This window comes from Lathamus discolor, chromosome 5 (genome assembly GCF_037157495.1).
Source record: "Lathamus discolor isolate bLatDis1 chromosome 5, bLatDis1.hap1, whole genome shotgun sequence".
Classification (NCBI taxonomy): Eukaryota; Metazoa; Chordata; class Aves; order Psittaciformes; family Psittacidae; genus Lathamus; species Lathamus discolor.
The window spans coordinates 86143821-86171625 of NC_088888.1; the positions used below are offsets into that span (position 1 = coordinate 86143821).

General features: G+C 36.2%; 1 protein-coding gene across 1 annotated transcript in view; it reads left to right on the forward strand.

Moving 5' to 3' along the window:
• COL21A1 (collagen type XXI alpha 1 chain) overlaps positions 1–27805 on the forward strand; it is a 100188-nt gene that overhangs the window by 37939 nt on the left and 34444 nt on the right. Inside the window, exons 8-17 of the mRNA XM_065681486.1 lie at positions 1244–1252; positions 2730–2813; positions 4902–4964; positions 13873–13926; positions 15351–15404; positions 17892–17945; positions 18751–18804; positions 19969–20022; positions 20100–20153; positions 24358–24411. Of these exons, the coding sequence (XP_065537558.1) occupies positions 1244–1252; positions 2730–2813; positions 4902–4964; positions 13873–13926; positions 15351–15404; positions 17892–17945; positions 18751–18804; positions 19969–20022; positions 20100–20153; positions 24358–24411 (534 nt within the window). The remainder of the gene's footprint in view (positions 1–1243; positions 1253–2729; positions 2814–4901; positions 4965–13872; positions 13927–15350; positions 15405–17891; positions 17946–18750; positions 18805–19968; positions 20023–20099; positions 20154–24357; positions 24412–27805) is intronic.

Below are 27805 nucleotides of genomic sequence, written 5' to 3' on the forward strand. Positions count from 1 at the left end.
TGTCAAGAACTAATGGATTCAGGAATGCCTTTGTGAAGTTAGCTTTAAATCCTGAAGTAAATTTAGTATTTGGCTCTTTAACTGCACCACGTATCTTTTTATTCTTTACAGAATAGAAGTAGGCTATAAAAGTAAACAAATGAAAGAGATTTTTTCACAAAGAATCACTAAAAAGTCCATCCTGCCTTGCATTCTCTGTGATTTGCCAAGAAGTCCAAGCAAAAAGATTTCTTTTTGCCAGCTTAGTTTCACTTGCTGTTGTTGTGAATTAAGTTTGGACTTTACCCATGAAATTCTGGACTCCGTCAGAAAATAAAAATGTTGAATGATCTCTAAAGCGGAATATGTGGTTTGTGGGTGTATTCTGTCAAAATGCAGTTGTGTCAAAGCTCCTAAACTAAGCAGGGGCTGTATGTACTAATTACAGCCTGAATTCATCCTCTTTCCTGAAGATACATGGCTCCACATTAATTTTAAACTCCCTGTATGATCTGTGGAGGAAGATAACCTTCTCTAGAGGTTGCCCAAGTTGAAAACTGAATACAGAGGAAGCTGTCTCTCTCCATAGGACTGTGTATGAAGTCCGTGGTGACTGTGAATTAGAAAGCTTCTGTACACGGTGCAGCTAATGGTGCCTACTAAACCATTAAGACAGACAATTTCATGGTTGGTATGCTGAAATATTTGGGAATGGATTGTTCAATGGCGTTGCAGATATTGGAAAACTCAATTCAGCTAATAGCAGAGTCTAACACAGTCACACAGGAACGTGAGAAAAAGCTGGCCTTGCCTCTGTGCTGCTGTGTGTTTTCCCAGATGCCGGATTTAGGCAGAGATCAGAGATTATAGAAATATTTTACATTCTCTGACATGAATGAGTAAGCAGAGGACTTTTTTTTTTTTTTTTTTTTTTTAATGAGGTTACTCCTGTCAGAAGGTTTGACCCAAATCTAAACATGCCGTGTGTAAATATTTACATGGTTCAGTATTAATTCTAGTTTTGTCATTGCCTTTTAAAAATTGCTACCGGTAGCTTCTGTTGAAAGACTCAAATTAAATGAACTAGAAATTCATATATATTAATAGCAGCTGCACTGAAGTCTGAGTGTAAAATTATGAATTACAATTCCTTGGCAGTTACAGCCCTAAATTTATGATTGGTTTTGGTAGTGTTTTCAAATGAATGGATGTTGCTTATTACAAATATTGCCGTACTCTTAAACTGTGTTTCTTTTTGTTTCAGAATGGAGAGGTAGGCTCAATCATAAACTGCTCAAACTCAGTTTAAGGTAGTATTTGACTTTATATAAACTTATTCTAGGGAATTTACACTTTGTTTTGAAAAGAGTACAGAGGTTTGCTAAGCTTCAAAGAGCTGGATTTTCATTAGTTGAACTCTAGTCAATAGACAAATTAAAAATCAGTTTTCTGAAGAAACCCGTGTTTACTAGAATAAATGATCTGATATTTTTTCCCAGTTCAATTTAATTTCTCTAATTTGCAAGGGTGGATGTCGTTGCAAAATGCATGGGAATATGCACAGTCAGGTAGCTGCTACCTGCATCATGCTAAAGGGTGCTTTCTGAAGGGGAGCTTGTTTGGAGGATTGATATGACAGCTTCCCTAAACATCTTCTTGGTCCCCTAGCCTTCATTTGGTTCAGTTGCAAAGGAAACTTGGATTTATGTTTTGATCTATCATTTGACCTTGAGAAAGAGCGACATTCAGAGAGCATTATAAAAAAATCTGCATTATTTCAGAAAATATGATTAAAATGTTCTAGAAAGTGTTTTAGATAGTACATAAAAACGTCTGCTTTTTGTATCTTTTGTTCTCAGATTTTGCCTTTCCATAGCTCTAAGAATTTGCTGGTGAAAAAAAAAAATTCATTTAGTACAGATGCATGTAAATTTGGGTGCTTGACCTAGGGCTGATGGGATTTGATCTAATAGCTCTTCACTTGCCTGCCTTGGCAAAACACTGAGGTTTCACGTGGTCTTAGTGGTGAGAAGTAAATACCTAAAAAAATCTTAGAAAGTATCTCTTGAGGGTGATTTGGTTTGCCAAGGTTTAGTGTTTACTGCTGTTTGTGTAGGGAGCATAGTTTGGAGAAGGTCATCTAGTGGTCTTTGGAAGATGGGCACCCTGAGGGCCAGGACTAGTGACTTGCAGGAGATGGACGTAGCAGCCATGCCCCACCTTTCTTTTGGTAGCTGCCTAGCTGGGGCACATGCCCAGGAGGTAGGAGACTTTGGCTTTAAGATATTTTCAAGCTTGCTACACATAATAGCATGCCCATCAGTTGTGATCATTATGCTCTACATAATATTTATTAGATTCTTTTTACAAACTTCAATTAAATAGTTATATTTGATAACTGATCAGACTTCAAGTGATTGATATCAATTACTTTAGGAGAAGAGTCTTGCATGTTGCCAGATTTAAAATTATCAAACTGTGTGACAAAATACTTGTGGAAAAGCAAATAGAGTTTCAGATATCAGCCCAGTATCAGTACTTAATTTTTTATTGGTTTTTCTTCTGGATAAAATGATGAATTCATGCATGCAATTTCAGGGCAATATTCAGGTAAGCAGAAGCTCCACTGGAACAAAGGAGACAGAGGCAGGACCTACACAAGTGAAGAAAAATCATCTTTGTATAATGTTATGATACATTTGTTGAATGCTTTTGCCATATGTATTGATGGCTGGTTTCACTCTTGGTAGTGCATGAATGGTCCTAGTGATGTAGGCTCAACGCCTGCCCCCTGCATATGCCCTCCAGGAAAACAAGGACCTCCAGGCCCCAAAGTAAGTTTCCATTCCATCTTGTTGAGCATACATGATTTTTTTTTTTTTTCATCTTTTTTTTTTTTTAAATCTTTTTCTTGTACAGTCTGTCTTGGCCAGTCACAGTCAGACAGATTAAAAAAGCAGTGGACAAATTCTCCTGCTTCTGGTTTCCAGTGCATGAATATAATGATTAGAATCCTCAAGGCCACATTGTGGTGCCATAAATCATAGTAACACAAATCTATCTTATTTTTTAAGGAAAATGTTCATGGATTTAAAATCCTTGTTTCCTTGCACTTCAGCATGAAATGGTTTGCTAATGGAAGTTTTAATGGAGCTGTTTTTTCACTTCTTTAACAAAGAATGGACTAGATGCTTACTGGGTGAGCTCTACCTTAGCTGTTCTGATGACTGCCTCGAATGTCGGTGGAGGACTGAGAAACAGACTTGAGTGTCAGATGTCTAACGCGGCAAACTGAAATCCCTAGAACTTTGCTGTATTATTTTTCTCAATAACTGTACCAAGCAGTGCTTCCAGAGTGACTAGCTTGCATTCCAAGGGTGGACAAGAAATTGCCAACCTGCTCTCATTAAACAAATTATTAAACCCCCTCTACTCTCATTATCTAAGGGGTTAACAGTCTGCTGCAGCAACATCAACTCAGAGGGCATTTTGCTACAATGGTAAGGGTAACTATAATCAGGGAATTGGAATCCACAAGATGGAGATTATTTCATATGGTGGAATTTTTGTGGTCTTTTACCTTTTTTTCTCTTTAGCATATTAGAAAAAAAAGAGAGAAGCCAGTATTTATCATTTAAAAAACCTTAAAGCCACATCCTGTAAAGTAGAAAGGAGTATAAAATTTCAGAAAATTGTATAGGTTATTTTAACAGTATGTCTTAACTTCTGAATACCTGACTTTGGAGCTGTATAACTATAAACTTAATTTGTGTATTTGTGATACTAATGGAGTACAATAAAATTAATTAAATTAAAACAATTAAAAAATAGAAGTAACTGATATTTTAACATTTTCAAGTTAAAGACATAATATTTCATAGTTTAGATAGTATATTTGAAAGCAATTTTATTTCTGCTCTAATTTCAAACCTGGACTTCTTAATTTGGACAGTAATAATTCTGGATAACCTGTTATGCTTTTCTAAAGAGACATCCTGTATCCTTTTTTCATCTAGTTCAGCATTACATTGCTGTGGTTTATATGTGAAAACATGTTTTTTCATAGTCACATTGAAAGCTGGTTTTGTATCCTGTTTATAACAATTCTGCAGCTGTAACTGACCTGCAGGCCTGTTGATGGTTCAGGCTGAAGAACGTAGCACCTGCTTAATGCTCCTGTAGAAGTAAAATGTTTCCATAGATCAGCTCTTACTGGATTTTGCTTGGCATAAATCAAGTTTGTTAGTAAAATAAACAGAGAACTTTGATACATTCAGAGGATATATTGAGGTGGAAGTTAAATTCCTGCTTTCTTACCATAAACATGAAGCCTGGGGAATTGATTTTAATTTTCATTAAACATGGTCATAACAGAGGTTATCAAAATAATTGCAAAAGGCTTATAAGATGAAACCTAATGGATTATATAGATTTTTTTTTTTTTTTTTAGAAAAAAATAAGTATGTGGAGAGGAGTTTAGTATTTAGCAGGTTTTGATCCTGGTTCCTGCCTTTCCAGTGCTTTTGCTTTAAGAGCCAAAGCGGATGAGTGTTTTCTTCAGAGTAGGACTACAAGATTAACAAGGGTTTAATAACTATTTTTTCGTCTGTTTGGTCAAAAGTGGTTTTATTTCTGTTCAGATGTTAAAAAGCTTTAAAGCATTTGAGGTGCTGGGCCATACTTGTGCTGTGACTGCGTGTGAGCTCATTTCTCCAAGTCCTGCACAAGAAGTTAGGGAGAATTTTCCCAGGGAGAGGGTTACAAGATCAGTTCTTTTTTACTGTAGGAATTACTCCTCAATACCAGGTATCAGGGCTTGCAGCCACTGTTTTGTGGAATTTATCAGGGCAAAGGTTGCTCTATGCTAATTTTAAAATGCTCTTTCATATCTGTTGTGTGTTAACGTATTTGCTTCTCCATAGGGTGACCCTGGGCAGCCTGGGAATCATGGTTATCCTGGGCAGCCTGGTCCAGATGGTAAGCCTGTGAGTACTAAAAACTTAGTCATATATTGCAAAAACAAAACTAACAGGAGAAAATACATGATACCTGATTTTCGAATTTAGATGATTTTGTCTCCGTTCTTTGAAACCGTGAATATCACTTGAGCGCTATCTGAATGTAGCAATTCTATAAAGATGTTATTCATAGTGTTTTTGTTTCAAGCTAAGATATTGTAAATATGACAGCATGAGTTAGGCACTGTTGCATAGCGGAGAACAGGCTATGAGTGCTCCTGTTAGTCTTTGCATCAGTTTGCAGCAGTTATCACCTGACCTTCAGTCTTTGCTACTTAAGAATTTTTGCATTAGAAGGCACTTTTGGGCAGATATAATCCTGTCTATTTTAGGGATTGCTTCTCATGTTTAATATGGGTTCATTTAATTTCTTTTTAGGCTGCCACGAGTAGTCCATCAAAGTATGTATATATGTATATACAATGTTAAAGGCAAAAACATTTTGCAGTTCTAAATGTTATGTATTAAATCATACATAAGTATGTAATACCTGTATTTCTCCCTTATCCTAGGTTTTACTTTTTAACCTGGCATTTCATTATTAGGGATGGTAAAGACTGGAAGAAAGTAGATGAATAACATATGTCCCTAAAATAAAAACTGCATATTTGGCAATGGCTTGTCTGGTCTTCGTAGTTACCATTTTTTATTGTAATAAAATTGTAATAAAAGCAAAGAAGTGTATAAAAATAGCCTAGGGTTTCATTAAAAAGTATATTAGATCTCTGAATCTGATTGGAAATCTCTAAGATATTGACAGACAAGCTTCCCTGTTGAGTGAGGTTTTGTTAACAGACTGCAATCTGTATCACCGAAGTGATGGTGTGTATCTGTGTTAAGAGAAGGCAGGCCAAAAGTTGTAAGACTTGACCACCCATGTTTCTAAGAATGTGGCTTCCGATGTTGCTTAGTGTTCTTTAGAAGCTATTTTAATTATATTAATTTATATATATTTACTAAAAAAAAAAGAAAAATAAAGACAAAAATTTAAAAGACAATTGGGAGCATTAACTTGCTTCTGAAAAGAGGATAATTTCTCTGCTTGGATACCAAAACCAGGAAAACAAAAGTGCATGCACATACTAAAAATTGTTAATTCATTGTAGCTTTTCATTCTTATTGTGAGGATTACATTTTATGCTTGAGTCCTTAGGTTGTAGTGTTATTTTGAGATCTCCATGGTGAAGTAGAAGGGAAGGTAAGCATCATGTCCTGAAATCCACAGAAAATACGATTAGGATTGAGTCCCAAATACTGTCAAGAATGAAAATATAAGATGTTCCAAAACATTAGAAGATACAAGTGGATGAGTGCAGAGAAGGCAAAATCATTTATGAAAGAAACATTGTATTATGGACAAGGGAACTAAAGGTCTAAGGGTTTGGTTGAGACTTAGAAGGGTTATTAAGGGATATTAAGTTGTTTTGGGGCATTTCGGTCCACACTTGAGAAACTAGGGAGACTTAAGAGAATGGCAAAAAAGGCCTGGACTGGACCTTTCAACTTCACTTTTAGTAATTTTTCTGTCCTGTGGAAAGATTCATGAGGATATTGTAACTAATCACAAGTCTTTGCCAAATCTGTCGTTGCTTACCAAATTTAGTACCTCTAGCATGTCATTCCTACTAAGTTCCTAACTAATTCTACTGTGGTATTTTGAAAAATAAAGTGATACTGTAAAGCCAGGATGGGCTGGATTTTGGTAAGGAACTGTCAGTTTCCATTCTCTCTTAGAAAGATTAAGGCTTTATTTCTGAAGTGTCAAGTCAGCTGCAACAGTATTGTTTTAGAAACAATTTATTATGACTTTTTCATACTTTTATTAACAGGCTCCTACTTCAATGCTATATATCTTCTCATAAGCCCTTGAACTTTTAACAGTGTGAATCATGAAGGAGAAATAATTTGGTCTTTCTGTAGCTTTGTTATATGGCAATTATGTTTTTTATGATTTTTTGCCTGTGAGTGGATCACAATGTGCATAGATGGGCATTCAGTGAACATAAAGGTTAACAAAAGCATCTCAATTTGCAGAGAATCAGAAAGCCCCACTAATTGAGAAATATTACTGTTTTGCTGAATTGAAGTTCGTATGTTATTTGAAGTTCTTACAATTCAATCGTATAGCTTTGTTAACTAATTTCTTTGAAATATAAGCTGTAGCTTTTTGCACTTGTTCTTTGTAAGGACATAATTGCAAACCTATTAGATCATCTGCAGCTCTGGCCAGTACATTATTGTTCCTTATAGTAGATTTTTGAGTGCTTTCCCAGCTAGCTTTTAGCCATGAACAACAGGACACCCTTTAGATTCACTGTGCAGGAAAACAGATTAACTGTCTTCTTCTTTCTGTTTTGCTTATTTATTTGCTAATATAAACTTTTGCATTTTATGTGCCTTCAGTGATTTTCCTTCTTAGAGATAATTTTGCTTATATGGATCTTTTTAGCTGTATCCCTTGGGAACTCTGAAAAGCAAGATCTTCATTCAAACAGCACAATAGGCTTACAGGTAGTTGTGTAGTCAGTGTTTAGTCAAATGATTTTTGCATGAAAAGCTTCTCTTGGAAAGTCAGACTTCTCTGTTCCCAAACGCATTTTTATGTTCTCTAAATTTATTCCAGTTTTCCTATCTGGTATTCATTTTCTTGGAACAGTATAACTGGTCAACAAAATGTTTCTTCCTCTGAGAAAGGTTTTAGGCATGCATTTATATTACTATATGTAACTGACTTTTAAAGTAAAAGAGCAAAGAAAATTTAGTTTATTGTTTGTGGGCTAGCTAGATTGTTGTAAAACTTTGTTTCAGTACAGAAAAATTCAAAACAATTCCCATGAATATCTTCAATATTCCCAGAAAGGAATTGTTCACCTGCTGTTAGTACAATTGTTTGCTCTAATATTTGGGAAGGTGAACATAAACATGACTCATTTTCAGCCATTCTTTAATTATTTTTCTTTTAATAGTTCTGTTTATAGATTCTCTTTTTTTTTTCTCATTAGTTGCCAGCTCTATTTATTTTCCATACTTTGATATATACAGAGAAGGTCGATCGAAGTAACTGGAGAAAAGCATAAAAGTGAGAAGCATTATGAGTAAATAAAATACTTTTTTTTTTTTTCAATCAAAAATGTAATTTGGGACCCGAAATGATTACATTGTCATGTCAGGAGAAATCCTAGTGGTAAATAAGCACAGGGCTAAAAATAGTAAACTGGAACCCATTTTAACTGGCATTATTTATCAGAAAGAAGCAGCTGGAGTGATTGCTGGCCCTGGGAATGCTCAGCCTCCTGACTGCAGTCACAAAGCCATTGTTTTATTTCAAAAGATACTTTATATGTACTGGGGAAAAACTCAAGGGGAAAAATAAATGAACAGAGTCTATGCAGTGATCACTTGCGGTTTATAGAGGGGATAGGTTATCAGTCTGCTGAAAGCAGTTAAACAATACACTTGTTTGACAATTTTGAACTTTGAACCATGTGGCCAGCATATCTGGACAATTTTCCAGTATTCCATCTAGCTTCACTGAGGAAAGTTTGGAACCATTTGTCTTGTCTTTACAGTGTCCACAAACAATAAGTAATTTAAAAATAATCTGGTGAGACTGACTTTACAGATATACCCATGTACATAGTTCATAAGGTTTCAAACCCCTCACATAATAAGTAATTTCCAATCATTCCAATATTTCTTTTTTAAAAAAGCCCTATAGAACATTATTGCAGCTGTACTACCTAGAGTTTACTAATACTTGGCAACCAGCTGAAGACCGAATCTTTTATGATGGACTTAGTGTAATGGCAATAGCCAAGTATTTCAAAAGTACTTTTGGATAAAAATGGGTTATAGTTTCATGTATATATAGGATTACCTGTCCTATTGGATGGTTTGTCTGGGGACTTAAGTTGATATAAACTCTGCAGCTACTTTTCTCAGGAAACTTTCACAGACATAGTTGCTAATTGAGCTGTAAAATGTTTCTCTCGATTTCAGAAAAATAAATATTCCTCAGTAGCACACTGTGACATTGTTCTTCTGAAAGGAAATATGTTTACTCCATTCTAATTCAATCATGTAATGGCTTCACCAAGACCTCCTACTTTGAAATCAGGGCGAAGCCTGATGCTAACTTGAGTTGCGTACGGGTATACATTTCAGACAAAAGACTGTATGATTATCTTCATAAGATAATCATATGTAAGAAGCCAAGGGTAGATGATGAGGATAAGTACCTAAGTAGCTAGCAGGAAGTTATACTCCCTTGGTACATCATCGCATCTTCCAGAAGTTTGAAGTTCAGGAACTTTTAAAGCTTGATTTATGACCTTTTATTTAATAATCTTCATGGATTTTTTTTCTCCCCTCTTGTGATATTTGAGCCCAGAACATCATTCTCAAGTAAAATATACTGCTAACAGCTCTGAGCTATGAAAGCCTTGGCAGATGACAGAGTAGCCAGTGGAAGTAAGTGCAATCAAATTAATTAAAGAGGCCCAAAGAAAACAAAGAAAAAAGAAAAAAAATTAAAATAAGGCAACATCCAAGGCAACAAAAACTGCTTTTTGTACTTCTCCCATAATAATGTTTGTGATTTACAAATCTTCGATGAAGAGTCAACCCTAAATTTATATTGGAGGGTAAAAGTGGCATTTAGTTATCTTTGTGATCCAATACTGGATCTACCCTTCATTTTCATGTTCTGATATGTGTAGACAGAGGGGCTTCACTGCAGAGACAGTTCTCATAGCTTGCAGAGGCAGATACCACGAGAAGCCCTTCTACAGGGCCATGCTGTTTAATGGAGGGAGGAGAGAGGAGATGACACTTGTTCTGAGCTCCTGAGTTACCACTGCTTAAGAGAAAGCAGTAAGGCACAGGGTCTAAACAGACCTGCTGGAGAGGACTGCTCAACTGATCCACATGTTCAAAGAGGTGGGGAAAAAAAAAAGCAGTAGGAATATGAGTACAGGCACAGTGAGGTGTTAGAGAAGATTGTTCGGGGGTGGGAGCAGAAAAAAGCGCCTTGAGAAAAGGAGGAGGAAGGACATCAGGCAAAAACATTAGATGATAAACAACTTCTCAGACAAAGGCTGAAACAAATCAAATACAGGAAGTCCATTCTAATATTTCTGTTGCATTGCAGGATTTTAGTTAGATATTGCCAGTGAGGGAGAAGGTCATATCATGACTGCAAACTTGAGTGTAAGTGGGGATCCCTGTCTGAACAGCAATAAGAATTTCTGTCCTTTAAGATGTAATGTATTTTTGAAAAGGGTTTGGAAACTTCTCTTCTAATGCTTTAGATAATTGCGTTTCAAATTGACTTTGAAGAGGCTTCCACAAGAAGTCCGCAGACCCCTCTGTCAGAACGTTTTCCTACCATCAAGTAAAATCTTTTTCAGTTGAATTTCATTATGCTTAGTTACATCACCCTAAATAGGTCTGTTTACTCAGTGTTTACAGTCCTTAAATATCTTTAGACCATTATAGTTGATCCTTGGTTACTTCCTAGCCAAGCTGAGCTTGTTTACTTCTCCCTTGGCTTTCCTGTTGTCATGCCTTTGTCCTTTATGTTGTTCAGTGACTCCAAAAGCTTTTCAGTGAGGCAGCATGCAGTGCAGTTGTCATTGCCTTATCAATATGACCTCTATTTTTATTTGTATTTTATATTTTTCTGATACAATTCACCTGTGAATGCTGCCTGGACTTTTTTCTTTAGGTGAGTGCATTGAAAATACACCTGTAAGATTTACTCTGCTATTGCACCTAACGGTTCTTTGGAATTAATACTTGTCATATGTCCTTGCTCAGCTCTTTCCGTTACAGGTAAACTAACTTTTGCTTTCCAGCAAGGCTCTTATTCACTGATGATAACAGTGTTGCTAATTTGACTGTCCTTTATGTAAGTTCTTTGGCCTAAGAAGTCTGTTCAACTTCTTACTTTACAGTTATTTGTAAATCGTTTCCATTTTCTTTAACATTCCAAAGTTACATTTTATCTGTGGTTTTTGTTTTGTTTCTTGTTTTAAATATCCAGCCATTTGGTACAAAACTAAAGTGTCAGTGTCTTGCTGTTTATCACTTCACCTTTACAGATTTTTCAGGCACTAGAAATTTATCAGTATTATTCAGCCCAAAACAAATTGAGAGGGAGATTTTGTATAATCCTGATTTCAGCTGCATGAATGTGAAATAATGAGTAAGAAAGCACTGGGGAGTAATGCTGATTGACAACATTGATGGAACATAGCTGAGGTTGAGTTTGACACCTACATTTAGTGTTTACGTGTACACAGAGTTACTGGGTGTCTAAATTCCTGTGTTAGTTGAAGGATATGTGACTAATATACCCCGGGAGGTGTGGATTCTAGTGCTGTAAAGTATTTTGTCTTCCCACACTGCTGCTTCAAAAAGATGAATGCCTCCCACATATTTTGTGCCACTATCTTCTAACACTGGGTGGCTGTCTAAGGAACCTCAAAAGGCTGTCTGTGTTCAGGCAGCTAGATTCAAAACTGAATATCAAATTCAGGGTTAGCTAGAATACTTTCCACATCATTTGTGTGTCTTCTGAAGAGTCCATTACAGAAGACAAAGTCCCAGTAAAAAGAATTCTTTCTTTTTGGTGGTGAATTTGGTGCTTTCACTTTACTTGAAAGTTTATCTTCAGTCCTGAACTCATCTGTGACAATTGAAAAGGCAATTTTCACTTATGTCCCTTTTATGTAAAATGTCATCTATGTCACAACTGTTCCCAAAGCATAGGTATGTACATCACATACGTACTGCTATTGAGAGCTTCAAGGTTAAGGGAAGAGGATTTCAGCTGACTGAACTGCAGAAAAATTGTAGCAGTTAGTATGTAGACTGATGGTCCCTACTGGAGAAGGAGTAGTGAAACAAAAGCGTGCTCAGTTTTTATGAAAGCTGATTTTCATAATTTATTGAAGGTTTTCTTTATCTTGTGCAAACAGTTGCTGTGTTATTTGTACTGGATGGTGATTCTTGTTTTTGTGACTTTCTGTGGATTTCCTTTTGAATGTTGGCTGTTCCAGCTTTCCAATAAACAAACACAGGGACAATGAGTTTGAGTTGCTTTAAAATTACATTACAAGATCCAGCTCTGAGCTAAATATGCAGTTTTGTAAGCTGAAAGTTCTTCCATCCTCCATTCATCTTGTGAACTTTGAAATTCAGTTCAGCCAGGAAATTGTCCTTCTCTGCTTCTTCCCTTACTCAGGTAAAAGGAAGGGAAATTGCATTTCAGAAATCTAGACTGTGAAATAAAGTTTTATTTATGTAGAATTGCATCCTACAGGAAGTAATACAAACTTTTTTACTTTCAATAAATAAAAAGATAAACTTTTAAAAGTAATTTTTTTTGGCTTGGTGAATTGTTTCAGCTACCGGGGAGGCCTGTAATCAACCTGGGAATGCTGCACCATTTACAGCTAAAGCTGATTTCTCTAGAACTGCCTTGAGCACTAAAAATGAAATGCTTGATAAAGTATCTATGTATGACAGAGACCTAGAATTCTGTTTACTTCTATACTAACCATTACCAGCTGGCTCATCAGGCATCTGCTCAAATGTGTTTTGGGAAGAGGGCACAGCAAGTACTCCCTTGTATCTAACCAAGCAAATAATTTTAGCTCTGTTTATTATCTCAGGAAGCTTTGACTGATTTAAAGAAGAAATGAGACATACACATTGCCTTCTTTGTACTAAAATGGTTCTATTAGCTCCTTTTTACCTGTTTGGAAATCCCCCCATTAAATTTTGTGCTATATTTAAGACTGAAACTCATTTAGAAATAGGATTATTAGTTCTTCCAGTTCAAATCAAGATCAAATTCAGGGTATTTGAAATTGGATAGTCCATTCATTTTATGGGATTTATCAAATTCAGTTTGGGCTCTCTGTTGAAAAGTCTGAGCCAAATAGTCTCAGAGATTTATAGGACAAGTTCTCCTCTTGTTCTGAAAAAAATCCCTCTTTGTAGCTATTTTGTCCATTGGAATGACATGTTTTTTTATACAGCTCAGTAAAATTCCTATTCTTCAGTTACTTTCCTCTGTTAAAAGATTCTTCTAAAGCAGTTGTTAATTTTGCATAAAAAACGGTCTTTCTTAGCTGTACTCATTGAATTCAGTCTACCAGAACAGTTTAGGCATATATTTTGGGTTCTGCAAATGTTCTCTTGTTCTGACAGTGTTGGTTTCTAGTAAAGCGTTCCTGAAATTCTCTTTTGAAGTCAGGAATTATTTAGTATTTCTTTCTGTAGTCCCAGTCATCACATTATTTGTTTTTTTTTTTTTAAACTTGCATAGCCTGTTGTATATCTTGAAGTTCATGGCTAAGTGCTTAGTACTGAGAATGGACTATTTTTTTCTTTTTTTTAATTTAGAGGTATTATAAAACTAGCTGCATAATGTATTAGAACGTGCATTATTTGTTAACGCTTATGCCTGTAACTGGAAATAAGCCTTTAAAAGTCCTGTCATTTTTCAGACATGTTTCTTGAGAGAGAGAGAGAGAGAAGGTGTCTACGTATGTGAGTCTTTCCCCCCCCCACCCCCCCAATTGGACATAAACTAGTGTGTTTGTCACATTCTTATGTAGCAGTTCCAAAATAACAGATTTTAGCATAAAGTTTGGAGTCTGCAGACTTCAGATGAAGAGATAAAAACTGAAATCTGAATCTCAAATTTATAATTAGGATAGCATTTACTAAAATTTGTGACCCAAAATGACAGGGTTGTGCCTACAGTGCTTTAGTAACAAGGAAGATTTTCTTTCCTTAAATAGGTGTTTGGAAATTAGTAAATATAACTTACAAAAAGTTACAAGTCTTGGTTTCTTTTCCTTAGGGATATCAGGGATCAGCAGGAACTCCAGGTATCCCAGGGACTCCAGGGGTTCAAGTAAGTTTTAGTTTCATGCCATGAATTTGGAAATCTGAGTCAAATCCCACCAGCTCTTTCCCAGTATCCATTGCTTGTCATTGAGAGTTGAGGTGTGGGGAATGAAAAGGGCTCAAGCAATGATGACCTGAAGTCAGGGGCCATCCTTGGGGGAATTGCTTTGGAATTCGCATGGCTTTGGGGTTTGTAGGTAGAATGGCAATTAGACTGTAGATCTAATCAGTGCTAGGTAAGGCCTGTAGGAGCAGGATTCAGCTGGAGCTTAGATGATCTGGAAGCCAAATAGTAATTCCTTCAATTTTTCTGAGAATCACTAACAGTAATCTGAAGCCTTCTCAGCGTGTTTTATTACCCACAGTTCAAAAGAAGGTTTCAGATAATGCCCAGACTGATGGAGGAGAATTCTTTTTCATTCTTCAATGTATCAATTTAGTAGTCCTTACTGAGACAGTTATTGGAAACCTGTGCTATATTTTACTTGTGGCATGATCCAGTCTAGCTGTGTAGTCTAGGATGTATTACTTTGTTGAATTAGACATCTGAGAACATGCTGGGGCCAAGAACAAGCCTGCAACATGACATATGTGAAAGCTGTCTGATGGACATTTCAAAGGAAGCGGACATGCATCAGAAAAAGTGTGACCAGCCGGTTGAAGGAGGTGATTCTTCACTTCTGTGCCACCCTCATGAGACACCAATTGGAGTACTGCATCCAGCTCTGGGGCCACCAAAATAAAGAAGGACATGGACCTGTTGGAGTGAGTCCAGAGGAAGGCCATGAGGGCTGCAACACCTGTCCTGTGAAGAAAGGCTGAGAGAGTTAGAATGTTCAGCCTGGAGAAGAGAAGGCTCAGGGAAGAGCTTAGAGCAGCATTCCAGTACCTAAAGGGGCCCTGCAAGAAAGCTGGAGAGGGACTTTTTTGCAAGGGCACGTTGTGACAGAACAATGGGAAACGGATTTAAACTAAAAGAGGGTAGATTCGGATTGAATATTAGAAAGAAATTCTTTAGTAGGAGTTTGGTGAGACACTGGAACAGATTGCCACAAAAAAGTTGTAAATGTTCGATCCCAGGCAGTGTTCAAAGCCAGGCTGGATGGGAAACATAGATCAGAAACCTGATCTATTGGAAGGTGTCCTTGCCCGTGGCAGGGGGATGGAACTAGGTGAGCTTTACAGTCTCTTCCAACCCAAACCATTCTGTGATTCTGTGACATCTCTGACCTAGTACAGGCTGGTTTTCTTAGTAACGGGCTATGATAGCGTGCTGGATATATTTGGTGCTTGGTTCTTATTTCATATCTGGTTACTGAAATGATATGATCAACCTGTTGACGCATCATTCTGCAGGTCATGTTGTGTTACATTTCTGTGTCTCATTCTCTGAGTTAGTATTTGAGCTGATTCTAATTTTTTCTCTCTTAGGGACCACGTGGCTTACCAGGTGTCAAGGGAGAGCCGGGGAAAGATGGGGCTAAGGTAAAACCAAACCCAAAAGTAATAAATAAAAAAAAAATAAATTTACTCTTACCGTTTATAATTTTTGGTTATATTGCTCAATATTGTTGGCTGAACAGTATCAATATTTTCACATGAGGCTTCTGTGAGAACTGTTTATTAAAAAAAATGATAAGGAAGGTATGAGAATTCTAAATTTAGAATGTGTCTTGAGTTCTGAACCTGGTCTGCTTCATTTATTAGGGTTTATATAGGCTTTAGCACTGCCAGTTACACTTTTATTCTACTGAATAATTTATATTTAGAAAACGTATCTTAATATGGATACCTGTAAGCACGATAGAGACATCTGTCAGAACAGTTTCTTTCTATCTCTTTGCACCCTTTTTCTCTTTAAGTGAGCATCCAGATGAGCTGGGTAGGAATTTTTGCATTGAACTTTTTATCAGAAAACACAGACTAATTGAAACCAAACCTTTTTATAGAAAATTCTAGCTGAGGTGTGCCCAGTAGCTTGTGGCTGCAGACAGATGTGGAAGCTTATATATAACTCTCTTCTGGTAATCATGATGAAGTTGAATCTGGACCTCCTGTATACACAGTGAATAAACTATCCACTGGCTATAGGCAAGTCTCATTGCTGTGTAAATAGTTGTGTCCACCCTTCTCTCACACTTTTGCCCTCTGTTTAGAAATGTTCTAATTTCACTATGATAAAAACATGTTTTGGTTTATTAAAAAAACAAAGACTTTATTTTGTAAAATGCACACTTGTTTTCCAAACAGATTTTACTGTAAAATTTTCTTCTTCTAAAGTTCCTAATATTAAACACATATCCTTAAATTCTTCACTGTGCAGCAGAGTTCTCAAATGCATAATTAGAGCTGAAAAATGTGCTTATGTGATCTTGGATTTAGGCATCTTAATCTAATTGATCTTAGATGTTAATCTAATTAATCATTCAGTATTGGGCCATGTGCAGAAAGTAAGATACTGATGATGAAAAACTCTATTCTCCTGGCAGTGTAGGGTGTGACAGTTAGAATATTTCCTAATGCTCAGTCCAGCCTTGTTTAAAATGTGCCAAGAAATAGGGCTTCCACCACTGTTTTAGAAAACTTCTTCCACTGTAAAATACGTCTTGCCATTAGAATTTTTTTCCTGATGATTCATCCCAAATTTTCATCTTTTAATTTCATCCCGTTACTTGTAAAGTTTCTGTAGCAACTAATTTAAAAGTGTTTCCAGTTTTGGTTTATCCAGTAATTGAATCACCACTTCTGAGCAGAAATTGAGGCTTCATTCTTCTTCATTAAGAAGCAACGGATGCATGAAGTGTTTATTTTATAAGCTTCGCTGATTTTTTTTGAGCTCATTTCCATTGCCTGTTTTCAGTACTTTTTTATTGAGTGATATTTTGATACTAACCCACAAGCTATCATTCCTGTGGTCATGTTCCTGTCTCCTGTGAATATGTGACTTATACATGAATGGTTTTGATAAAACAGAGACATGATTTCTCTTATCCTTTGTATTAGAAGTTGAAATATTATACAATATAACTTTCTGAGCATAATCTGCTATTACTCCTTTATGATTGAAATATATTAAACAAATTGAAATCTGTTACTCCATGTAAAGGTAGGTATTAACAGAGAGAAAACATTGTGATTATCCAAAAATGATTTGGTGATTGGGTCTTTGTTATCCATGAAGTAAATCCTGTTCTACTGAAACAAGCAACTAAGCTTGTTTTTATTATTTCAAGTCAGGTAGTGACAAATTATTATCAATTATTATAAAACCTGTGAGAACAATAAGAAGAACTGATGTTTTGGCTTGTATTTTCAATTACCAACTGCTTTTACCAATGTGGATTCTTTCTTGCCCTGGAATGAGAACTCATTTGTCAAAGTGCCAAAGTTGTTTTCTCAGTGTATTTTGTTTTAATGTTGTTTATTTTTTAGAAAGTATGTAATACCTTATTTTTTAATACTCACTCCTCTCGAGTAAGTGCTGAGAAATTTGATAAGGTCAGTAGGACTTTAATATTTTCAGTAAGAGGTACGAGCAAAGCCATCTGAGATTTAGGGAATTTCCTTATTATTTGGGAATTAGGATTGGATGGTACAATTATCTCTACAAAATTGGATGGTAAATTATCTCTACAAAAAAAAAATCTCTACAGAGATTTTTCAAACCTGTTTTCAAGCTTTTTTTTTTCCTTTTGTCAAAGTTAAATTGCTGCTTTTGAACCTCTGTAAACCTCATTGAAAGATTACAGTAAAAATTATTCTAATAAATTCAGTGATATATTTTTTCCCCTTGTATGTATTGAATCTTGTTTAAAGATCAACAAACTCTCATTGGTGAGCATACCAGTGTTATGTAGTTGATATGGTGAAATATAACTTCTTCTATTTGCTGATCATTGAGAATATGAGTATTATTGTAGTATATTACTACTGTTTTAGATACAAAGATTTAAGGTGTGTTTACTCTTTTAGGGTGACCGTGGACTACCCGGTTTTCCTGGATTACATGGGATGCCAGCACCAAAGGTTTAAATTAAATATTTGTTGTTACAATATTCATGTATTTTAGCTTACTGTATAGTTTAACATAAAGGAAAAATAAGTTTATATGCAATACTAGGTAGGTGCATTTGATGACCTACGTAAAATGATGTGATGCTCAAACTGAAGGAAGATACATGCCATGAGGCTTCATTATGTACATATCAAGCAATGGAAATTGTGTGGGTTTTTTTTTTAATTTCTGTTCTGTTCCATGGGATTCTTTAGTAATCATTTTGGAGTTTGATTTGGTACTACTTAGAATCATCTTCATGACAAATGAAAGCCTTGAAGTCATTCAATTTGAGTGATAGCATTTTGAAGGATAGTTCTGGTCTAACACAGTGAGTTTATGTGTTATGTTCCCATTATCAACCATATCTTTGGCTCTTCTGTGTTGGTACTCAACTGAATTTGCTAGTTTTTCCAAATTTGTGTTTTAAAGTTTTCATATAAGGTTTTCAGAAGATTACAGCACTTTTAAATAACTGAATTTTCACTTAGGTGTCTACCTATATTGAAGCGACCAGAAACTCCAAGTGCCTTCCATTGAAAATGGAAGCATAAAGCCTGGGAGCTGTCAATAGTCTCACCAGCAGCACTGGACATTTTGGGCTTCTCCCTTAGGAGAGCTTGGAAAATTCAGAATTTGCATTACTGTCTTGAGTACATTTTTTATATCAGATTGAGCTCTTTGCCTGCTTCATTTTACACATATGCATACTTTGGGTATATACATATCTGTATATAACTACTATTTTAAAAATGAACTTACGCACATTTTGTCTAGGGAGAAAGGGGTCCTAAAGGCGATCAAGGAGTGCCGGGAATATATGGAAAAAAGGCAAGTAAGCAAAATGGTATTGGTATCTATGGTGGAGTGACCTTGGCTGCCTGCCTAATGCTCCCCTAGCCACTCTCTCATTCCTCCTCCTCAAGAGTACAGGGGGAGAAAAGAAGATGTAAGAGCTTGTGGGCTCAGATAAAGACAGGGAAATCACTTACCAGTTACTGTCACGGGCAAAACAGACTTGTCTTGGGGAAACTTAATTTAGTTTATTGACAAGTAAGGTAGGTTTGGATAGCGAGAAACAAAGACAAAAATTAAAACACCTTGCTTATGTCTAGTAATATTAAACTCATGCTCTGCTTATTTGAGTGTTTTGAGAACTCTCTTTATCCTTCTGTTAGTGGATTGATATAATTTATTTTAACATAACTCAAAATGCAACAGGTTCCCCAGCGAAACTGTGGCTACACCATCCCTGGCAGTGTTCAAGGCCAGGTTGGACTGGGCTTTGATCAACGTGGTCTAATGGAAGGTGTCTCTGCCCATGGGAGGGGGGTTGGAACCAGATTATCTTTAAGGTCCCTTCCAAGCCAAACCATTCTGTGATTCTATGATTTTATGATGAAAATCCTTATAAATATATTTTAAATATATATCTATGTCTTTAATATGGGGTATAAGTAATAATTATATTATAATTATATCGCAAAGAAGTCTGTGCTTTTTAATACACAGAAATGAACGTGAACAACACAACCAAACAGGGGAGAGGGAGAGGAGTAAGGAGAGAGAAGAGAACAGATGAATGGAGTGAGGCTGATAGCGGCCTGGAAGAGAGATGTTGGTTTAATCCGTAATTCATATAAAACAGTGTGTGCTTGTATGTAAATATTTGTATTTCAGAGAGCATATTTTTGTCATGCAGTGTTAACAGTTACATTTTCACCTGTCCCTATATTTTCTTCATGTATTAGTTTAGAGTTTTAAGCAATTTGAAAGAAGCTTCTTGTTCACATTTCTGTATTTTAGATCATAGGTATGTTTCTGTAATGGAGGTTAGTCATTAATTGACTACTGGCTGTGTTAAGAAAGAAACAGATCTTCTATACATTTTCAAAATTAGAAATAGCATACATGAATGATAGTTCAAATATACTGAGTTTACAGTGGTAGTTACTTCGGGGTTTTTTTTTTTTTGCTGTCTTTTGTATTTCTCAGGGTTCAAAAGGAGAGAAAGGTGATATGGGGTTTCCGGGAATTCCTGGACGATCTGTAAGTTATGTTAAGACAATTTGCCTTTACTTTTGCTTGTTTATTCACCTGCTGATGACTGTTAACCGTTTCCACAGGGAGATCCTGGCAGAAGTGGGAAAGATGGATTACCAGGAAGTCCCGGTTTCAAGGTATGTGCAAATGTATATTTGTATCTTGCCAAAGTCTTCAGTTGCTTTGCTGTTGGTCTAAATACACCCAGGTTATTCTGTGGAGAATTACTGGAAATTAAAATGATATGAGTTACTGGGAAATGTCAACATTTACTGCGGTCAGTGGGCAGACGTCATTGATTTCAGTTGGCTTGTGAGCAGGGGCAAAGCTTTTATTAAGAGTGTATTAATGATCATCAGAGATCGTTTATACTTTGTCTCCCTTACCCTGTTTGTGTTTCTCTAACTCTGTGAATCTGTTAATGAGATTTATTTATAAGCATTCCCTTCAGAACATAACCGTTGTGTGCAGTTAAGAAGGAAGTAATCAAAATATTATTATTACTTTTAAAGGGAGCTGGGTGAAAGGAGAAAACACCTTCAGGATTGGATTTGTGTTTATGTTTGTATTCTCTTCAGCACGCAGTGCCTTTTGTTTTTAATTTAGAACAGTTTTGCACGTGGACTAAATATATGTCTATTGCAAAAAAGGCTACAGTATCTATTATTTCCATAATGTATTGCAGTCTGTGAGCTCACTGGATGTTTTGTTTACTCAGTTTTGTGGGCAGTGTTCTAATTGATGAAAAGATGGATTTTAGCAGTACCAGTTTAAGTTCACAAGAAAAAAGATTATTAATATGTGATGCAAATGTTAGGTTGAATTGATCTAAACAAGCTTTTTAACACCTGCTTTGTTCCTATAATTTTTTTCTTAATAATAAAAATGTGGTGATTTAGGGCTGCTTAATATAAGGATAATGTTCCTTTGATGTCTAAAAATGCAAGTGTACTTCTAAGTGCATTTATCTAAATTCCTATTTGCTGTAGTTGGAGATCTGGGCCTTCTGTTTTGTGACCATGCTTGTCTAAAGCAGTTGGGAATACAATGGGGTATCTATGACACCTGCAGGCAGCAGGGAGATGTGACACAAGACCTGTGAGAGACCTAAACCCTTCCAGGCAGCAGCTGCCAACGAGGTGGATCCAACAGGATCCCAGGCTTGCTCAGGCTGGAGGGGACCTTTTGGGACATCTCCTGGACAAGCCTCCTGCTCACAAACGAGACAGTGCTGAATCCATCCAAGGTTGCTCAGCTGTTTCTGGAGAATGTCCAAGGATGAAGGCTAAACAGCTGGGCAGTTTGTTCCTTCCTTGACTGTCTTCATGGTGAAAAATATTTCATCCTTATTTGCAGCAGGAAATAGATGTACTGTCTGTGTTGACAAATGAATCAAGCTCTTAGAAGTGGAATAAATAGAGCCTCTGAAGTAAATTATAGAATTAGTAAAATCATTAGTAAAAGTAATTCAGCTGCTGTTACCTGTTATAACTTTTATGAGATCAACTCATAAATTTGCAATCTATTTGCTGGTTTTGGGTACCCCAGGTGACCTGTAAGCTTTATTTCAGGAAGACACAGGTCTCCTGTAGGTGGCACCTACAGACCAGATGTAGAAGCCTTGGCTGCCTTAGAGCACCTCACATAGGACCAGGTATTTGTAATTAGGTAACTAGATCAAGCCCCTGTTCACTGTAATAGGTTCTTAGATCCCTAATGTATCTCTAAACAACTTCAGGTAGAAAAGTATGTGTAGTCATCTTAATTTGAAGTTAAATGGGAGAGTTACACACAACGCTACAGCTAAAAGTTGCCCAACTTCAATGTATAACTAATCATCCTGCAATTCAAAAATGCATTATTTAGGAGAATACATCTAAAATAATAGATTTTTAAAAAAAACATATGAAACAACTTTTGTGGTAGGTAAACTCAGTATTTCCTATTTGTTCTTTTTTGAAGGCCTAATGACACTGTAATAATAGGTCATGGAATAAATCTATTTTATGACAAATTGGTGTAGTTTTGTTTCTTTGTTTTGTGGTCAGGGTTTTTTTTTGGTTGTTTGGTTGTTTTTTTTTTTTTGTGTTTTATTTGTTTTTTGTTTGTTTTGGGGTTTTTTGTTTGGTTGGGTTTTTTTTTGGTTTTGTGTTTTTTTTGGGAGGGGGGGTAGGGGTTCAACTGCCCAGAAGTTTGCACCCTTAAAATGCACTAGTAAAAGAAGTAAATACTAATTACAGAAAAGAAATATTTTCTTATTGCTCATTTCTGTGGTTAGCATAGGCAATCAACAGCAGATTATTTCTATGCCATGCAAGGACTTTTTCTTTATTTGTTACTTGGTTTAGTTTTGGATACTTCTACATTAATTTCATTTTGATCTTCAAATCCCATTAATACCTGCCTACGATTTGTCATTATTATGTATCTACAAAAGCATGTATCTCTGATACTTGCAAATATGTCAGGTAAAGACAATTTAACAGACATTCTTAAAACACTCAGCTAAGTTTATGTCTATGGTTGTAGTAGCCACCTGTGTTGCCACTAAAGTCAATGGTGGCCTAACCAGTAACACCAGTGGAGTCTGGGGAGCAATTCAGCTCAGAGAAGGCAGACTTGTAGTTACCACTTTAGTTGCCTACAGAAAAGCATTCAGTGCATTTGAGATGCATCAGTGTCCAAAGCATTGTAAATGTGCTGACAAATGCAGTGTAAAAGTTCCATGGAAGGCCAGTACCTCACACTCACACAAGACACCCTAATGTATCTCAAATGTGATCAAATGTCTATGTCTAGGCAATGAAACCGAGCTCCTGCTGGCTGGTCAGCTGAAACAAGCTTCCATGAATTGTCTTAGCTAGACTTGGCTCTGACAGGACCTCAGTTACCTATCTGAACTTATTTTAGATGAATCCAACCTTATTTTCAAAATATAAATATAAATACACACAGATATCTCTGTGAAGTTCATGGAGAAATTCCTTTTCTGGTGTTATAGAAAGTATACAACAATAGTTACACATTACATTTTTTTCCTCTCTGGTATTTGGTAACATAGAATCATAGAATAGTTAGGGTTGGAAAGGACCTTAAGATCATCTAGTTCCAACCCCCCTGCCATAGGCAGGGACACCTCACACCAAACCATGCCACCCAAGGCTTCATCCAACCTGGCCTTGAGCACTGTCAGGGATGGAGCACTCACAACCTCCCTGGGCAACCGATTCCAGTGCCTCACCACCCTAACAGGTAATAGTTGCAGTTGTTTAACATAAATTTTTATCTATCACTGGTGGCCCTTTAGAGTGAAGTGTTGTATTGACAAAACATGAATTCGGAAAATATTTTGATTTGTTTTTTATGTTTGTAAAGAATATGCAGATAATTATAATCAGTATATTAATTGTGTGAACCTGTGCACATTTAAACTGAAAGATATTTTCTTGACTATTCCCTTAATTACTGTAGTACAAAAATATGACATACTCATTAGTTTTTATTCATCTTATAATACAATAGTTAACAAAAGCCATATTCTTCATTCAAACATTTTGTCAGCTTGACTTCAACATCTGCTTGCTATAAAGCATTGCTTCATACTGGGTCTGTAATCAAATTCAAAGCAGTAACAAGCAGGCTGTCTTTGAAGGAAATTTCTGCTGGAGCTTTCCTGTTTTCTTACAATATTCATTCTGGGAAAGAATGTGGAAAAAAATCATGGCTTGAAACCCAGATGCTACCCATTGTTACGTCAAGTCTGTTTTTTTGTAATTTTAAGTTAATTATTACCAGATTATATTTTATTTGCATTTGGTTTATGTTATTTTATTACTGGAATTATTCTTCAATTTTTCAAGGTATTTTTGATGTCATACGTCTTTTGTATCATACATATTTTGAGTAAGGACATAAAGATTTGATCATATCTGGTACTGCTGGATTCTGAAGTGCTTTGTAATAATTTTCAGACCGTTAGTTCTACTAACAATTAGAAATAGCAATTTATTACTATTTTATATGCTTTTTCAACCAGTAGTTGCTGCTCTGGTTCAAAAGACAATTAATTGTCTCTCATTTCTTTTTGCAAACTGTTTGAGGGCTGTCTGGACACAGCATGAGGGAATATGAGATTGACAACACTTCTTACTGTGTTTGAAACTGTTTTTAAGAGATGTTTGTTGATGAAGCCTTGATTGTGTGTATTGCTTTTGAGTTTTGCTTATATTGAAAATAATAATTTGCTATTTTAAATAATTGGTTTTGTTATGCAAATGAAGCGTGTTGGGTTTTGTTTTTTTTTTTTTTATGTTGCATTGAACAGTCCCTTTTATTTCAAAGGGAGAAGTCGGACAGCCTGGATCTCCAGGCCTAGAAGGACATCGAGGAGAGCCCGTAAGTAATTAAATTGCTATCATGTCCTGATGTACTGATTGGTTTGTTTGGGTTTTTTTTAGTTAATGGATGTTATACTTCTTGTTTCATCCGTGTTGATTTGAATTGTTTGATATGTCCATTTTTGTAAAAGTGCTTTTTTATTTTCTGGAGCTCATCTTTAAATTTGGATTTAATAAAAGAAATAAACAAGCTTTAAAGTCAAAAATGCCTTAAAAGAAAAGATAACTATATTGCTGTAATACACCTCTCGTGTTTAAGCCCAGCTGGTAACTCAGAACCATGCAGCTGTTCACTCTCTTGCTCTCTTCTTCCCCCCTGCTCCCAGAAGGATGGGGAGGAGAATCGAAAGAAGTTGTATATATGTTATAAGATTGTCTCATTATTGGCTTCTTTCCTATTGACAGGATGGTATGGTTAGATATTGATCGTTAGTTACACAAGGAAAGATGCTGGGCATTTGCAAAACTCTCATTTCTGCAATGCTGTATATGTTCTCTCATATAATTGTTAATTACACTTTTAAAGCTTTTTTTTTTTTTTTTTACCCTGTCTACATTCTCTTCTCTATTGTCTGGTTTTATTGGCCGTTTACTTCCTGGCATCTTGTTACACTGTTCATGTTATCTGTATCTCTGTTCTTGCTTAGCTGGAGAACATGCTGATGCATTTTAGTTTTGCTTGTTTCCAAAGACATTGTTCCTCTACTGGTGTTTGGGCAGCTCGTCAGGGCAGCTCATTTTTCCTCCTCTTTATATGTGATAACTAGGCTTTGTCCTCCTTGTTTCCTTGTTTGGCTCTGTAAGGCCACCAGACTTTGCTTGAAGCAGGAGAGCCAAGATATCTGTAGAAATAGCAGGAGAGTCTAGATATCTGTATGAATAGCTACAAGATTTGAGTGTTGAGGGAGAGCCAGCTGTCTTCAAACCATCAGTAATTCTTCTTACAAGCAGTAAATGAGGCTCAGCTGGTAGAACACTGCCTTGCAGATGAATTATATTCTGAATTACATTTTAATTTGGAAGATAAGGAGATACAGCTTTATACATTCAGATTTTTTTTGTGGTACTGAATGTAAAGAGAGGCAGTATGTGTTATATGGTACTGAAATCCAGTAGAGAGTTTTGATAACTGGGAGGTGGAAATAACACTTCCAGCTGAAAAATTCCCAAGCTCTTTAATTTTTTTTTGTGTGTGTGTGTATTCCCCCAAATCTCATAAAACACTCTGAGTAGACTGCAAAGCACTGGGCAATCATTCCCAAGAGACTTTCTTTCCACTTGGCTGGCTTAAGTGAAGAACACACATAATCGCTCAGTTGGCTTTATTTTTTCTTCTTTTGCTGCCACAAATAACTGTGAGATGTATTAACCTTTTACAGTCTATGGTATCTTCAGATGTAAGAAAAACTGAAAGTGAATTTTCATTAAACCCCATGAAATACAAGTCAATGGGATTTTCTATACAGTTAGTACACCATAAGAAATGTGTTGAGATAATAACAAGACTTCTGTTATTGTCCCTAGCCTTGTTTTGTCTGTTTTCATTTTTAGAAAAAATGTTATCTAGTCACTGTGATTTTTATTTTTGTTGTTGTTTTTTTTTTTTATAATCTAAAAACCAGGAAGAAGTAATTCCTGACCTAGGGAATAAAGTATTTGATACTTTAAAAGCTCTCTTTCTGATCTAGAAGCTTTGGTGAAGTCTGACCTATAACTACTAAAGAAATATATTTTTATTTAAAATTAATATAAATGCTTCACAATGTGACATTTGTAACAGCAATGTAAACATATCACTTAAGTCCCATACTTTCGCTTTAGAGCCAAATGAAATGTCAGACTTAAGATATTAAAATCACTAAGAAGTCTTTTAAAATAACCATAAAATAATATACAGGAAAACTTCCAATATATAAACAACAACAAAAGATTTACACAATCCTAACATGGCAAGCCATATTGCGCTATATGATTAATTTGTAATCAGTGGAATTTCTTTGGAAGAGGAGGAAGTCTACACATGCTGATCAGGAAATTGCCTCAAGGTAGCCAGTAGGAAATGTAAGAGACCTAGTTATACCTGCTCATCTGCCTGTATTGCTGGTGTAGCACCAGACTGTATGTGCAAACATGGTGCTCCCATCTATTTAGAACCTGGAGGAGGAGCAAAGGGCACTTCTGTGCAGCAGTTGTTGAAGTGTGTGCTTGGGTTGTGTATAATCAAAGCTATCCTCAGCCATGGGATACGTGGGAGCCCTGTTCAAGTAGAGGGTAGTTCACTTTCATCTGATGAAAAGTGAGCTGGATGCGGGGGCTTTGAGGGATCTCTTGTGCAGTTTATTGCTTTTGTTGTTTCTGTTGTTCCTCCAATGTGTATTCGATGTATAATGAGTAAAGGCATCCTCTCTGCTCCTCTTCTGTGCAGTTCAGTGTGATTTTCTGTGGTGCCGTACCCTAGTAGTTAGGGCACTGATTTGGGAAAGAAGGGCTAAACTCTGCTGAACCCTACCGGTGACAGCCAAATAGGTTGCCTAAGACCAAGAAAGGCCTTGAACTGTATGACTCCATATAGTTAACCAGCCAGATGCAGCTGTGTCCCTAGGACAGCTCAGCAGGTTGCATGGATACCCCACCTATACAAACATACATGCAACAGTTTTTATTTCTTCCATTCAACCACATTAGTGTTAATAAATTAGACTATGTCTAACTTGGTCTTTATAACACTAGCCATCTTATGATCCCTGTTGCTTTAGTGAATAAAAAGAGTGTGCTGTCAAAATGAATGCATCTTGAGACAACATCTAAGGCAACTGCCTAGGATGGAGAGTGCAGCTCAACTGAACTCTCAGCCTTCAGCCTCTGAGAGGTGTGATTATTTTCTGGACAACATACTTGCTGGAATATTGTTACTCTTATTAATCCCCAGATTTATGAACAGGAAAAAGTAGGTTCTGAAGCTTAAGTAAATAATTCCAAGTGATGTGGTTATTTTCCCTCAATAGTGCTATTTGGAACTTAAGTTAGCCAGACCATCCCAATCCTACCCACTCTGTGTAAGAAAAATGTTTGACAGCATGGGCAGAATAATTTAGATAGTATTTAGTAGAACTAGTAATCAAGCTCATTTTAGTGATGGCAAAAATAGGCCATGCTGTTACTCGAGTAGTTTAATGGCTAGTCATGTATCTTACTGATGACAGGCTGCTTTGATAAATACATTTTTTTGAGGGGCCAACTGTCTAAGTGGTAGAATCAGTCAAGATTTATTTAGCTTAATTTTAGACTGGCTGTCCTTTTTAACGTAGGTAGAATTTTGTCAGAGGTTGGTCTCAGTGGAAGCCGTGTTTGACTTCTTGTGTTTACAATCATGCAGATGGGAACTCTGCAGT